Source organism: Castanea sativa, chromosome 1 (assembly GCF_040712315.1).
Source record: "Castanea sativa cultivar Marrone di Chiusa Pesio chromosome 1, ASM4071231v1".
Lineage (NCBI taxonomy): Eukaryota > Viridiplantae > Streptophyta > Magnoliopsida > Fagales > Fagaceae > Castanea > Castanea sativa.
Window position 1 is genome coordinate 53,096,121 of NC_134013.1, and position 16,258 is coordinate 53,112,378.

The 16,258-nt window shown below is 33.0% G+C and overlaps 1 protein-coding gene across 1 annotated transcript; it reads right to left on the reverse strand.

The window, feature by feature from the left end:
* Positions 1–3,940: 3,940 nt before the first annotated feature.
* Positions 3,941–7,185, reverse strand: LOC142608317 (nudix hydrolase 17, mitochondrial-like). The gene is made up of 5 exons (XM_075780103.1): positions 6,870–7,185; positions 5,368–5,479; positions 5,177–5,260; positions 4,574–4,702; positions 3,941–4,400 (listed from the first exon to the last, which is right to left on the reverse strand). Exons 1-5 carry the CDS (start codon positions 6,965–6,967, stop codon positions 4,269–4,271), a joined length of 555 nt encoding a protein of 184 aa, XP_075636218.1. The 5' UTR covers positions 6,968–7,185; the 3' UTR covers positions 3,941–4,268.
* Positions 7,186–16,258: the final 9,073 nt, after the last annotated feature.

The window sequence follows — 16,258 nt, forward strand, 5'->3', positions numbered from 1 at the left end:
CTTTTATGTCTGAGGTAATTCACAATGTCTCCTTAAACTTTAAAATCATGCAATTTTCCCCTTAATATTTTGGAAAATAACAAATATTTCATATTGTTATTCTCTCAATTAAAATCTAATAAAAGCTTATACTTCTTAAAATATTCCATCGTGTAATGTTTAAAATACTCCCACTAAATTTTAACATCTCAAAAATTTTCTTCATGTATTTGAATTTTAGATGATAGAAATGTTTAGAAAGTTGGAATGGTAATATAAGGTATTTTATTTCCTTGCCTTTTGTTATCTTTTTTTTTTTTCCCCTTTTCTTGCATAATATGGGTATTCATTAAAAACTAACAAAACTATAAATTTCACCTCATGTAGAATGATAAAGAAGAAAGTATGAATGACAAAATTTTCATTGCGTATGGTTGAAGGTATTTGATGAAGAATTTCAATTGAAGCATATGACATCATTCATTGTGAAAATTTAAATATTGTGATAAGAATTTAGCAAAACTCAGTTGCTTATCGTTAGAAGATAATGATATTTGTTATTATTTTTAGAAGTTTTTAATGAGTGGATATTGCAATTAGCAAATAAGTATCAAAATTCTTATACGAATAAGATTAACTTTATATGACATGCATTTTTAATTTTTTTTTTTTTTTTTTGAGGAGAACATTTTTTATGTATATAATTTCATACTTCTTCAAATAAAAATTCTATCTTAATTTTTTTTTCACATAAATGGTAGCAAGCACGTGACACCCACACTAGTGTTCTTGAAATAAGCCCAAATCTCAACTCCGTCAGCTTAGATAAACTACAAAACTCACATGCCACAGGTGGCCCAAATTGACCCAGTTCTATCTACTACTACTAGTGCTAGCACCGCTCACATGTCAATAATTATCTTTCACCTTATGTCATCCTTTACCATCCTATATTCAATCCTTAATACTAATAGGTATCAATTTAGCTAAGAAGTTGTGTTTCAATCATCTTCTCAATGTACGGTAAGGAGGCTTGAGTTGAGTGTGTCTACAAAAATACACCATGACTTTATGCATTATGGATGGCTACACAATTGCTACCCCCTCTCTATCTCTCTCTAATATTAGACATACTCTTGAAAATTTACCCTGTTTTTCTTCTTCATCATTTGTAAATAACCAAGTGATCTAAACTCCTATACAAAAATCTCATATAACGCCTCACAAAGAAATCTTTTGAAATTAAAACTTGAAATCCTAACATATATTAAACTTCTTTTTGAATAACTAAGTGCTTGAAATCTCAATAGTAGTCCACTTGCAAGAAAGAACAAAAGACACTAAGTTCTATAAAACAAAAGGCCAGCAGAATAACAAAGGTGCCAAAAAAAAGAAATAAGTCAATATACTCAATAGATTTCAACCTAAAAATTTATAGAAAATGATTACTCAATTTATATGAATAACATTGCTCAATTTATATGAATAACATTGCTCAATTTATATGAATAACAAGAATATGCACAATGCGACATGTTGATATTCCTCCACGTCCTGTGTATTTCCTCGGCAAGAAGGATCTCACCTAGGTACTACTCCAATGGGTAGGGTCACTAAAAAATAATAACCACCAATCAAAATCACAGTATGCATCAACTTCCATAACATCCCCAATTTCTACAATTCCAATTACATAATTTGGATCAATGCCAACATATTTCCCCATGGTGGTGTCACTTTATTTCATGGCAAAGATTTCAATAAACGTTGCATATAAAAAGCGATCAAATGAGTTTCACAAATGCAATAAATCAAAAGATATAAGAATGAAGTACAAGATAACATGTCAAATGTAGAAACGGTACCATATGTAAAGACAATGCCAGTGAGTTTAGGGCACTCATGAAATGTGGATATTCATCAAGAAATGACATCCACGTGGTTTCATCAATGAATATGGGGAATGCGAGGGTAGTAGTATATAAAGTTCACTTACCTCAATGCACAATCCAAATAAGAAAAATTTACTTTGCACTAGTTTTGTAATTAAGATCCTCAAAGCTTAAGTCAAAGAAAAATAATTTTCATAATGAAGACATAAAATAATTCCGCGATAACACTATCACTTAACAAAACATACAATATTAATCCTAAAATTTCAAATATTCATTTAATCCATTACTAACTAGAAAAACTCTTATATTAACCTAAGATAAATTTACATTATGTTGATGCTCATTTTTGAAAGCCTAACAGCAGGAAGAAGCCCAACAATATGGGCAAGAAAAGGGATAGTGGGTTGATAAAAAAGAACCATTAATGGCAGGAATAATGGATCATAGGCCCATAAAATAAATAAATAGGTCTTGAGAAAAGTAAATAGGCCTAAAGGAGCTCAAAGGAGGAAGTAGTAAACTCATGAGCATTATGTAATGAAGAAATGTAGAATGGGCCACAACAGGCCTAAAGTAATGAAGTAAGAAAGAAATGGGTTGAAGGAAAGCCCATGAGCCCCAAGGATGAAGGATAAAGTAATTGGGTTAAAAAAGCCCAAAAGAGTTAGTAAAGTGCCCATGGGAATACAGAATTAGGAAATTGGCCGAGGATGCCCAAGGAAAACAAATGGGCAAAGGAGTCCCAAAGAGAAAGAAATGGGACAAAAGAGCCCACAAGCAATGTAACGAGCTGAGAAAGTCCAAAAGTAGAATGAATGACCATACAAAATCATCGAAAGAAAGATGAGCAACAAGCCCAAAAAGGCCCAGCAAACACGAGTCAAATAACACCGTAGCAAGAATAGCAGAGTGGTATGGCAGGAATGGTAACAAGATTACGGGTAGAACAAAGAATGGACTAAAAGGAAGAAAATTCAAGCAAGGCCCAGCCCTTGAAAAGAAGCAGACCAATAAAAAATGAAAGACTAGAAGACAGTTCACGCCATAAGAGGTCAAGGATGAGCGGCAAAGTGCACAGACGAGCCCCAAACCATGGTAAACACATGAACAACGGATAGGTTTTGGACGTACACAAGAAATGGAGCACACACAAGACCCAGACACTACCAGCCTGTACCCAACCAATACAGGAGTGATGGGTCATGAGCCAAAGGAAATTTCTTTCTTTATACTGTTTTGGTTTTTCAAGAAACTTTTCCAACTACAATATTAGTCGTTTTTCAACGGTGCCCTTGAGGAGGAGGAAGAGGGGCTATAGGGTTTTCAACTAATATTAGATTTTACGAATATTTCAAAGCTGGTCAAAGTTAGGCGATCCTAGAGTTCGGCCAAAAAGACACAAATTAGCAACTCTTCCATCTGATTGGGGGAAATTATTTTCATTACTTAAGAATTAGGGCCCCGTGTACTAATTTAGTAAATGAAATTATTTTGGGTTGTCTAGGTTATATGGAATAGAAGTATGGAACTTGAAAATTTTCGAAAAGTCAAATGGGTTTATGATAATTGGTCTCCCATTCTTTGTCTAATGCTTCATGTTAGCCCCATAAATGGGCTAGGCAAATACAACACTTAACATTAATAATTATGTTTATGCTTTGCTCATTTCAATTGCCAAATGAAATCAGGAAGTGGGGTTGGTCTTGATGACGATGTGGGCAACACATCCTTGTGATGAAACTATCAACAAGCCATGTCGAAATTGCATAACATGGAGGAAGAAAGTTGGGTCTATCTAGCCAAATGTCCTTGGAAAGATATACATGAGACATTAAAACGCAAGAGCAGTAGTGGCAATCAAAAGATGGAAGCTTGAACCAGAACTCTAACCCCATCCCATCCCATTACATTTCTTGTAATGTTCCTGCCAATCAAAAAGCCTTTAAAAATGTTGAAGACAGATGCGTAACAAAGAGGGTTGAGTGACCACTGAAGTTGACAAAAAAGAGTGGCCACTGAAGTCATCTTACTGTCACCATGTTCACATAATGAGATGCACCCAAAGATGAATTCCGAAACAAAAACTTTCTTATTATTAGAAACCATGTACAAATTTCGTGAACAAGTTTCTAATCCTCAGCTAGCTACATTCGTAGCTTTAGCACAGCTTACCTCCTGATTCTTTCCCTCTTTTTTTCTTTTTTTCTGTTTTTCTTGGAGGAGAATTCCAAGAAAGCTAAACAAGAAACAGAAAAGCCAACTTTCTGCTATCCCTTTTTCTAAGTCACTCTTTCTTGCTTTTTGGATCCTATTTTTCCTTAGTTCATCTGGTATTACAGCAAGATTGATGTGTGTGCTTCAACAATTTCCTATTTACAAATCAGATTTGTCGTCCTAGCTTATTGCACATGTAGTCCTCACTTGTTCCTCAGCAGATTGTTGAGAAGTCAGCCGACTTACAAATCTATCTAAGGCCTCCTTCATCCACAAATGTTGACAAACTTCTCTAGCTTCTGGCACGCTCATCTATACCAAATAACCAACATATATAACAAATAAACATCGGCAGCTGTACTTAAAAAAAAAAAAAAAAAAAAAAAAAAGACGGAAAACAACAGCAATTTTTCGAAGAAAACTACTCTAATATTGCAAAATTTTGGCAAAACACTCGCATAGGAAAGCACTAAATTTGTGCCTACCCATATTCTTTGGCGGGCATTCTTCTCAGGCCAGAAATCTAACTGCTCTTGAACAAGCAAAGGGAACATGAATCCTTCATAATATGTATCATGGCTTTTGCTCTTGAAACTCCATTGACCCAGTTCAGACTGCAAGAAGAAATTTCATGTCAAAAACATTACAAAACTAAATAGTCAAGAATAAATTTTAAGTCAAATGAGTTTCACCCCCTAATACTTCCGGTGGGGGAAAAAGACACGAATTCTCTGAGGTAAATTTCAGAAGAAAAACAAAATAATAATAATACGAGTACTAATTTGTATGATCGCCTAGGTAACACAGCATAAAAAATAATTTATTAATCTCTTCAAGAAAAAAATCAAGTGAGAAATAAATTCCTTGTTAAAAAATTCTTCTTATGTAAGGTGGAAGATGTAAATTAGTGCAGCATCAATGTCATATAAAACCACCATTAAGATTACTTTTATTATATACCAATCAAAATTTACTACTTCAATAACTGTGAAATTTGCTATATCTTTAATTTTTCGGTTATAAAATAAGTGTGTATCAATATTGATGTTAACTTGAGGAAAACTGGGAACTCCAAGAGAACCACTAACCTCGATAATGCCTCGAACCCCTGCTTCCTCTAGGGTCTCCCGTGAAGCCGCCTCTATTTTGGATTCATCTGTTTCCCAACCTCCCTGGGAATTACATGCATGTTAGTTTGAAAGTAATTTTATTTAAAATTAGTTAAGACAACAAGCACACCATAATAACATTCACTAAATAGTTACCACAATATGAGTACCTTTGGGAACAACATCCCTTTGCCTTTTTGAGAACTGATGACAAGAACTTCTAAATCTCCTGCATCTTCAATGGAAGTCTGGTTTGTAAACTTGTATCTGTATGGTATGCATCTATACAACAAAAAAAGAGTGTGGTACATTTTAGCTACTAAGAACATACATTCGTTGACTCATGAACAAAGCTTCAATATTTACTAGATTGGATTCACTTCACAATTAACTCCTCTTTTAACATTAGACTTAATTAATCATAAATCATTGAAAGTAAGAGTATAATTTTGTAGAGTAAAATTTTATTTCTAGGAATTTTAATTCTTTGACGCTACCAAGATATTCAAGAACTTTTTTGTTTCACTTAAAACAAAATATAAGGCCCATCATTTATAATTGTGGATATATTTCAGAATGCATAATCTTACGAGACAGTCTTATAGAACACCTCTTTCACACATGAGTTCTATAAAAGCCTGAACTCTATCAAATATGAAACCAAAGTCTCACAATACAGTTTCGTGAGATTATTTGTTTTTATTTAATGTCAATTATAAAATTGAGTCTTGACCTCATGGATCGGAAGTTACAAATTTAAGTCATAAATTTAAATTCAAAAACTATAAATTATGTACTATATAATATGGATTCTGGTGTGGGTTAAAAAAAATAAAGAAATAAAATTTTGGGGAAGGAAAAAGAAGTTTCCACATCGCTAAAGGTCAATAGATTAATAAGCATTATTCAACATTTTCTGACGGTGATAAGAGTAGAGTAGAAAAACAGAAGCAAAGAGAGGTAAAAACTAAAATGTCGGCTAGTGGCCCCCAACAAAATGTAAACCTTTCCCATCACGCCATCCAATCGGTGGTGTCGGACCGTTTTAGCTATGAAAAATGTCAAATTTGAACAAACTTAAAAAGGCATCCACTGAAAATGTCAAAAAAAAAAAAAAAAAGCCTTCGTTATCCAAAACTTCAAGGGTATAGTACTTTTTCAAAAGAAAACGACACTATTTAATGATACACTAATGATTAATTGTGAGTTTTCTTGAATTTATATACAATTTAATTTTTTGAAGAAAAAAAAAAACCCCAATTAACAAAAATTAAGTGACCTTTAACTTGTATTTAATCAAGAGACACAAAACAAGATTTAAAGAGGAAAAACATCAAAAGGGTACCAAAATGTTCAGGTAATTACATCAAATTCCAGCAGATGTTAATCCATTGACTTAACTGATCAATGGATCAATGGGGTAACTTTTTTTTGAGAAGGAGGAGGTATCAATGGGGTAACTCAATAAACATTTAGCCAAATATATATATATATATATATATATATATATATTATATATATATATTGACGGACAGACATATTGCCATTCCCGTATTTCTCCATTTCACGATGAAACATTATGAACCAAATGAAGAAACTAAAAAAAAGAACAAAATTTATGAAAACCAAATTCATTATTAATTAGAGAGAGAGAGAGAGAAAGAGAACCAACCCTACAACTTGGCGCCGACCCTTGTTGTATCGTTGCAAATGCCTTCCAGTGCGAGATACCAAAGCAACCATGTTTTCTTGAGACATCAAAGTGACCATATTGTATTGGTTTTGTGAAGAATTCTTGAAAACGAAAACAAACAAAATTGCTTCCAAAAATCTTCTCAATACAAGAAAATAGACAAAATTAAGCTGCAGCACTAGCTGCTAGCTCTCGATCTTATTATAGATAATGAAGGATGAGAAGAGAGAAAGTTGTGAAGATCCTGTAATGAAATGAAATGTTTCTGTTTCTTCTGTTATTAGTGGATATCAGGAGACAAAAGGGACAGCCGAACTACCCCCTTTAATAATGGCAAGTGTGCGAGAGAGAGAAGAAACAAGAAGAGAAAGAGAACGACCTTGTTTGGTCCACAAATAATATTAATTTATTTATTTTTGGGTTTTGTGGGAAATGCCGTTTGCATGGATCCAGGCTACGTGTTGCTGATGTGTTTTGCTCCTTTTTTTTATGTGGTTGTCAATATCCAACTGCTGGGACTGGCGGTCGTATTAGGCTAGTTTTAGATTTTAGTTTTAGTTCTAATTTTAAAACACACTCACTTTTTTGTTTTTACATAACTTGCTGTTACCATCTTTAACCCTAAAATGAATCTTTCCCATTTCACTTCCATTCACGTACAACTTTACTGTTGTTGTAGTTCAAACTTTCTATTTATTTTTCTATTCTTAGTAAGTATTATTCTTTTCTTTTTTTTCTCTCCCAAAAATAAATAATGGAGTTCCTTTTTATCTTTTCCACTATTTTCCCATTTTCGAAACATCTTCTCTTTCACATAAATAATTCATATTTTGCACACAAATTAACAATTCACAAATTCACCACCAAAAATTAGTTTCATTCAAAAAACTTGCACTACATGTGCTCAATATTTATCTGTTTTAATTTGAGGTATGATCTAAGGGTTTCATCTGGTGCAAGTGAGGCCTAGCGATGCCGCTCAGGTCTATTAAAAATGGCTGCGACGAGTAACCTTTTGAAGTAGTATCATAAGAAATAAAAGAATATTGGGCTATTTAGGTAGTCTTTGCTTCCTTCATCATGGGTCCACAGAATGACCATAGACCCCTCTTCGTGTGCTCCTAATTAAGGCATGGGACTAGGAAGGCCGGCCTAATAAGCCATCTAGGCATAAGATAAGACCCTAGATGAGACATTCACAACAGCCTGACCAGAGACATGGCTCCGGGCATCTACTTCTTATGATTAGACATGGCTTGTTAAGAGAATGACATGAAAATGGTGGTCTGAACTTTGAAGGGATTATGGAAACGAAGTATATGTGCACAAGGAAAGCTATTGGTGGATATGGGACTTAACGGCGACCTATATCGTCATAGGAATCCTTGGCATTAGCATCAACTAAGCCAATGAAAGTATGATTTATATGTCATATGAGTAGGATGGCAATGAGGCAATACAGGATCAGATTGTAGATGACTTATCCCTACCTTATTTCTTTTATGAGGCTAAAGAAAGGCATGTCTAGTTTGGAACAAGTTAAAAATGTTTTACTGATACGACAGTAATAAGATTATAATAAAACAAAAATGAAAAGGTTAATCGTGAGAGTACTATGAGAGAAGGAAAAAGAAAAACAAGTTCTTTGAAGATTATAATTAATTATGTAAAAAAAATTAATATAACTACAATATGTATTATATGCATAAATAATTTAAATATATTTTAAATAAAATATTATATATACATCAAGCCAAGGAAAAAAACGTCACCCTGTTTAGGACAAAAATGTATTTTACCTAATAATTATTATCTTAGTCAAATCTCCTTAAAAATATTTATCAAAAATATAATATACTACTTATTTCATGTGTGAACAAGATTCTAGTTAAAACAATTTGACATTTGTATTTTCTTCTTTTTTTAAAAACGTTATCAAAGTCAAAACGCAATACCAATTCATTGTTTTAAAAAGATCTTAATACTTTATTTTTCAGTTTACATTCATTTTCTTAATTGCGTGCCTGAGTTACAGTTTGGACGAGTTTAAAATGTTTTCCCACATGGGTTTAATGATGTTCATTATCAGTCATTTCGAGACTCTGGGATAGTGGATTCATTAAACTTGAAAGACATGCCCTGTGAACTTAAAGGTATCAAGTTCAATTCATCAAATTCAAAATATCCAAATTTGGCTTCTAATTTTTGCATAATTAGTTAATTACTCTCCGTCACTTGAGCCGGGAGAGAGCGTTGACAATGTAGCTCCTATATATATTTAGACAAAAAACAGCAAATTGTCGACTCTAAAACACAAAGTAGACTGCCAGTTTCTCAATGCCAAGCACTCGCATAAACATGAATTGAATTGTCAATGAAATTAGTAAAAAACCTTTTCCCATATTTAGACCATAGATAGCAACTTGGCCCAAATTCAAAGTACTGGTGGTTTCTTTTTTTTATCAAGTACTCACAAGAAAACGAATTGTCAATGGAGATATAATTATTTTCGAAACTTTCGTGTGATAATCATAATCCTTTCGGTGTATAGCGATGATCTGCCGCTTTTTTCGGTGAGTGAATGCGGCTATACATGTTCTTTTTGAGATCTAATGATTTTGACACCTTTATTATTACGAAAATTTGTGGAGTAGTTCACCAAAAAAAAAAAATTGTGGAGTACGGTATCAAAAAAAGGTATGAGAATCAAATAGCTATAGATTAGTTTTAAGCAATGGGATTTTTTGAATGGGACAAACTATATATTCTGCTGATACTAAAATGACTCATCCAAATAAACAAAAACAAAAACAAAAAAAAAAAGTCTATCTCAATGACAAACTAATATTAATCACGAGATTCCTATTATATGTATATATAAAGCAAGAAATGAGAAAAATAAAATAAAAAGGCTTGAAAATTGAGCCAGTGAAAGTCAACCGTTGAGGGCACGTAGATCAAGCACATGGTTTGAATCTGAAGTGTATCCTAGAGACTTATATAATTATTTAATGGCCCAATAAAACATTGATAGGCAAATCCACAAGAACACCACTGCGAGGTAATGATAAGAGTTTTTGAATTGCTTTATTTAGTGTGATGTTCGAGTAGTAGTCGTAATAAGACCCCAGTGATACACATAGTATTATTCATTGTCATCACATGGTATCAAATCGATGAGTCCACACCAAAAACTCCCCTCTTTTTTTTCTTTTTTTTAAGAAATTAGAAAGATAAATTCCCACGAACATTGTAGATGACAGTAGCTTAGTAGTATATTGACAGAGGAGGAGACTAGAGAGGGGAGGAGAAAATTAACAGGAATTGAGGGATTTAGATCCTCTAGATTTTGTAGGGTACTCTACCAAATAGATTTCCTTAAATCTTAACTATTCTTTAATGATTTAATGGTTTAAATTTTGTCATATCAGCATTCTACTAACAATAATCTTAATTGTTTTGTTTGCAACATTACTATGTTATTTTAAGAGTATTGTTAGTAGAATGTTGACATAGCAAAATCTAAACTCTTAAATCATAAAAAAAATGGTTAGGATTTAAGGAAATCTATTAGTAGAGTACCCTAAGAAATCTAAAGGATCTGAATCCGGAATTGAGATATAAATTATAAAATTAATAATAGTGACAAAATAAAGATACTTCTAATTAACACCACGCACTACCCATTGAATATTACTTATTAAACTAATTTACAGCATATAATTAATCTTCCAACTAATAAACATAGCAGGTAGAGATGACAATTTTGTCTCGTCTCGCTTGACCCGCCCCCTACTTCGTCCCATGCGGGTTTTTCCCGCCCCGCGAAAGTCATGGGGCAGAGATGGGGCAAGATTTTAGACTTGCCCCACAAGGCAAGACGGGAATAGATTTAGACTTTTTATCCCCGACCTGCCCCATCCTCACCCCGCATTGATAAAGGTTAAATTATAAATTTTTCATACTCTAAAATCTTACTATTTAAACAGACATATCATCTGCTTATTTTATTCTACCTAATAAAGCTTTCTGCCTCTTTTTTTTCTTTAGCAATGTTGGAAATAAGGTACCAATTTTAACATTTCATTTTGTCTTTATTATAAACAAATTTATATACTATTGAATCAATGATTTTGTATTATGAGATTTTTTATTTTGTTGTGATATTGTCTTATTAAACACTTTAATAATATTATTCAAATTTTTCTATAAATTAGTTTGATTTGATGGGATAAATTTATTTGTAATTTCAAGTATATTTTTATTAACGAAATAGGTTTTATTAAAAGCAATTGTAATAGTTATTGGCAAATTAACAAGAAGTAGAGTTTTCAAGGTGAGGTGAGGCTTCGTGGGGCCTCAAGGGTGGGGATGAGGCAAGAAAATTTTTCCCAGGGGCAGGAATGGGGTAAGACAAAATCTCATGCAGGGCTGGAGAGAAGACCCCATCCTTCAAACTCGTCCCGCTCTATTGCCATCCCTAATAACAGGTTAAAATCCTAATCAAAATTAAGTTTACAACCTATCATAATTCACGTAACTCACCTAGTTTTTGTACACTTTTTTTTTTTTTTTTTGATAGAGGGGAAAACAAGATTCAAACTATAGAAATAAGCCGACATAAATAATGTCATTATCACAGTACACTTGCATTAAGAATTTAAGAGTGACAATAAAAGTAAAGTCGCACTAGCTAGAAAGAACCTTATTTTCAATGAGTTGTTAATGCAAGCATTCAAACTAGTGTGAACTTCCAATGAAAAATGGAGGACTTTGTTTTTTGTCCTTCGCAGTTGAATGAGTGGAGTCATGCCCTCTATTGTAAGGCATGTATTTTCATCCCGCCCACCTTAGTAGAAATTTGAGTAAGTCTTGCATGTTTTTTTTTTTTTTAATTTTTGTGATTTTCAACTCATGAAAAAAAATATATAAATATATATAAGTATATATATTGCCTACAAATTAATTAGTCTATAGAGTTGAAAATCACAAAAGGAAACCATATATTGCGTGTTACATAAATCCTCATTTTTTACCCTTCTTTTAAACCACCCCTCTCCAATTGTCGCACGTAGTAGGTATTTTATTGTTTGCAACATTTATTGTAGCATTAAAAAAGTTTGTCGTGATACACGACAAGTCGGTCACATGTCGGTGGGATCTGCTTTTCTATATTAATTATATTATTATATGCTTTCCAAGTTAGCACTTAATTATTATTATAAATAAATGTGAATCACTATAGATATATAGTTTATGTCATCGTTGACAAATTGATATGTGAATCCTGCCACACAATTAAGTTCCCCAATTTTTATTTTTTATCACTCGTGTAATGTGATGATGATCATCATATATATTATATAGATGATCATCATATATATTATAAAGGAAGTTCTGGAAAATTTGTTCACGAAAGTATGCGCCATAAATTAAACAAGCAGGTGACTGCACAATCATGTGGCATAAGCGCAAATTTCCATGCATAATTCCTATTTTAAATACATGTAAGATAGGATAAAGGTTCCGAATTATAACTTTTACGTAGTAAGAGCATTCATAGCAGTGGAGTTAAAAATTTAGCAATTTAGCTCCACTAAAAGTTATTTTATCTATTTTACCTATACACATGTTGTAGCAGTGGATCTATTTTAGCTTCCAACACAATAAAATAATATAAACATCACAATAAAATAATATATCTACCACAATAAAATAATACATCTCACTACAATAAAAACACCACAATAAAAAGGTAATGTGAACACAAAATAAAAAATTAATTTTTTTTAGCTCTCATGAACAGTGCACATCTATAAATGAGCTAAAAAAATATAGATTTAGCTCCACTGCTACATGCTTCTTTTTGGTATTTTGGTGGAGCTAAAATAGTTATATAGTTATTTAGCTCCACTGCTGCAAGTGCTCTAACTATCAATTTTTCTTTTAAAAAAACAAAAATAACAACAAACTCGATCGTAAGTGCTAATTATTGAAATATAACTAAACTTCATTCTATCTAATCAGCCCCCACCTTGCAGATGATCCAATTTTTTTATCTTAAGGTTGTCTTAACATTTCAGCAAATGGCATATATACGGTTAATGGTTGGGTAAGACGCACAATGGGCATATATATATACACAAAAACAATAATGACAATAACAAGCTTTACTTTGTTAGTGAATGTATATCAAAACAATTTTTTTTTCTTTTCTTATAAAAAGTTTCTTAAAATAGTTCATAAATCAATATCTTTAAAGTATTCGTTAACATTTCTCATATATACTTATATACTGTCTAGCCCGATGGGCTAAAGGCCCGTCTATTTATTTGTAGTTTATTTATACAGCAAATTACTTGTTGTGCACACATATTGCCTATATTGAACTAACACATGCCTATATGACAAGCTCTTGTACAATTTCATACATAATGTAATATTATAAAGATTATTCTTTTATTCTCTCTGTCTTTTATTTTATCAACAACACCATATTTTGGGGTTAATTATGGATCCTCAACAAATTAGTTAAGGTTGATCACATTTATTCTTTTCCACCATCTATTTGTATATGAAATCATACTCAATGTTCTTGTTACCACTTCTATTATCATTATTTTTGTCCTCTAAATTTTTTCCCTTCTTCAACTTGAATCAACTCACTCTTTGTACTAATGGATTTATCACTCTCCTCTAAACATGACTGAACAATTTCAAGTGCCTCTTTCTCATCTTTTCATTAATAGGGGGTCACCCCTATCTTTAAGCAAATTTTTTTGTTTCAAATTTTATCTTTACTTGCATTTTCACTGCTTATCAATCTTTAAATTCTTATTTTAGTTGTTCTCATTTTATTAATATGTTACTTCTTAAGAACCCAACATTTAATACCACAAAGCATAGTTTTTTTTTTTAGTGTGACCATAAAGCATAGTTGGTCATATGACAGTCTCATAAAATTTTCCAAGTGACAATGTACCAACTATTGGGATATAGGCCTTAAAATCCAGTTTGTATGACATTTTCAATTAATAAAAGTGTTTTATTTTCTATCATCTCTCAAAAAAAATATGGACATTGGATATTATGCATTCATTTCATAAATTTTCCATAATTACATTGTACGCGATCCAAGTATATTGATGAGATTAACATACGCGAGATCCAAATTACAATTCCTTATGACCTATAAAATTTAATCCGTAGTTGATGATGAAATTTAACATTTCATCTTATAATAAAACATATTGACACTGCAGCACAAAGGAAAATACTCTACAATTAACTGCTCCGATAATTGCTGGATGTCGTCATAGATAAAGGAAGTTTTAATTGTTTGTGAGAGAAATAATTAACAAAAAGGAATGGTGCGCTCGGCGGTCATTTCTTTCATATAAAAATTTTGCATATCTTTTCCAACTTCTGTACTGCTCTTAGAAAATCTGAAACTAGAGATGAGAATCGTACATTTGAGTGGTGACCAGACCAGACCACTAAGAAATTTGCTGCCAAGTGTGAGCAAAAAAAGGCCTGATGGTCATGGCTCATGATTTTGGCGCATGCACTTTGATCGATCTTTACATTACATCCACTACTAGTTGGCAAGAAAAATGGTGGGTTTTGATGACTCTCACCACTTGTAGATATTAATTATAATGATGTTGTCCTCTTCACTTTTTCAGCTTTTGATCTTGCATGCCTTTGCAGTTTGCGTGGACGGAGGTGGGGCAAGCTCCCTATAGTGACCTAACTACTATCCAAACTTAATTGGTGACTGATAAGGGTAATTTTGGAAAGATATCAAACTCATCAGTCCTACTATACATTTAATAAAGGAGACGACGTCTACACAGCCAAAGCCGACGACTCTTATCTTGACCAGTCAACTCTTCTTCCAAGCAGACGGCATTTTGGACCTGACGACTTGAACGTCCAAACTAGATAAAAGTTGAGGGGATTAAGCTGACGAGAACGAAAAAGCTCCTAACGGACCCAACATGTCTTTGCTTGGACTCCACGAATTGGTATAGATGGAAACATCTTGTGCTCCACGAATAACCCTAATCGAGAAGATCTCTACAAGGAAATAGTCCCATAAGATATGCACATTAATAAGAATCTTCTCTACAAAGAAAGATCTTCTCTGCCAAGGAATAAATGTCAACTCTACGCTACTATAAAAACTCCACAGCCCTCACAAACCAAGGTACGCATAATTCACCCTAACTTTGGTACTCTAGAGTTGTGAAAATTCTCTAACTTGACCGTCAGAGGGTATTTGGTCAGTACCATTCCAATACACTTCGTAGGGTCTTTATTTTTTGTGTTGTGCAGGTTTTTGTCCAGAGCATGTGAGGACCGTGTAGCTAAGTCCACAAAGTGGACAAGTTTACTATTACATCCACAAAGTGGACGAGTTCGTCCCATGAGGACACCTTGAAAATTACTAAGTCCACAAAGTGGACGAGCCCACAAAGAGGACAAGTTTATCGCATGATGAGGATACCTTGAAATTGTTTAAGTCCACAAGTGGACGAGTCCATTATTAAATCCACAAAGTGGACGAGTTCATTATTAAGTCCACAAAATGGACAAGTTCAACCCACCCAATCCAAGTAGACGAGTTCATTAATCAGCCTATTGGGCGGACGAGTGCATTAAAGTAGACGGGTTCATCACCAAGTCCTTTAAGAGACAAGTGCATCCCAACATGTAGGCGCAAGGATGAATGGACATACATATCGAAAGATAAAAAATAAACACATGCTAAAAGCGACGGATGTAAAATAATGCACCATAAAGATTATTTCAACATATATACACTGATAGCGATAGACATACATCAACTTAACACAGTGCAAGAATCTTCTTAAAATATATATATATATATATATATATATATATATATATATATATATATATATATTTAAAGACAAGGCTATGACATTTGTAAGGACACAATTCAAATTCCCAAACTCTGACTGGTGGGAGATGGGCTTGAAAGGCCTTTCTTTACAATAAATTTGTAGAGGATGGGTTTGTAATCTAGATTTCAAGGATGGTTTAGACAATCAGGGAAAGGATGGGCTTTAGGCCCAATGGGACAATATTAAAGAGTTGTTTGCAAAAGTAAGACAGCGAATTCCTCCTCGGAAGAAATCCGAGGATAGTTTATAATAGTATTTCTTTGAGTTTGGATACAAATGTTGATTATCCTCCACTATTGGCTCTCTCTCTTCTACTCAAAAAGTCCTCCTCTTTCTCATATGTCTTCCCTTCTATTTATACTCCTTTCCTTCTCTTCATCATCTTCCACTTTTTGGTTGCAATCCTCATTCCGAATACTTGTCCCATCCGTTCTTCCC

Bases quoted from the DNA above. Each gene is read 5' to 3' on its own strand.
- LOC142608317 (XM_075780103.1), bottom strand. From the start codon at position 6,967: ATGGTCACTTTGATGTCTCAAGAAAACATGGTTGCTTTGGTATCTCGC. The intron at 5,261-5,367 runs GTACTCATATTG...TGTAATTCCCAG, and splicing joins AAGGGATGTTGTTCCCAAAG to GGAGGTTGGGAAACAGATGA. The intron at 4,703-5,176 runs GTTAGTGGTTCT...TTCTTCTTGCAG, and splicing joins GGGTTCGAGGCATTATCGAG to TCTGAACTGGGTCAATGGAG.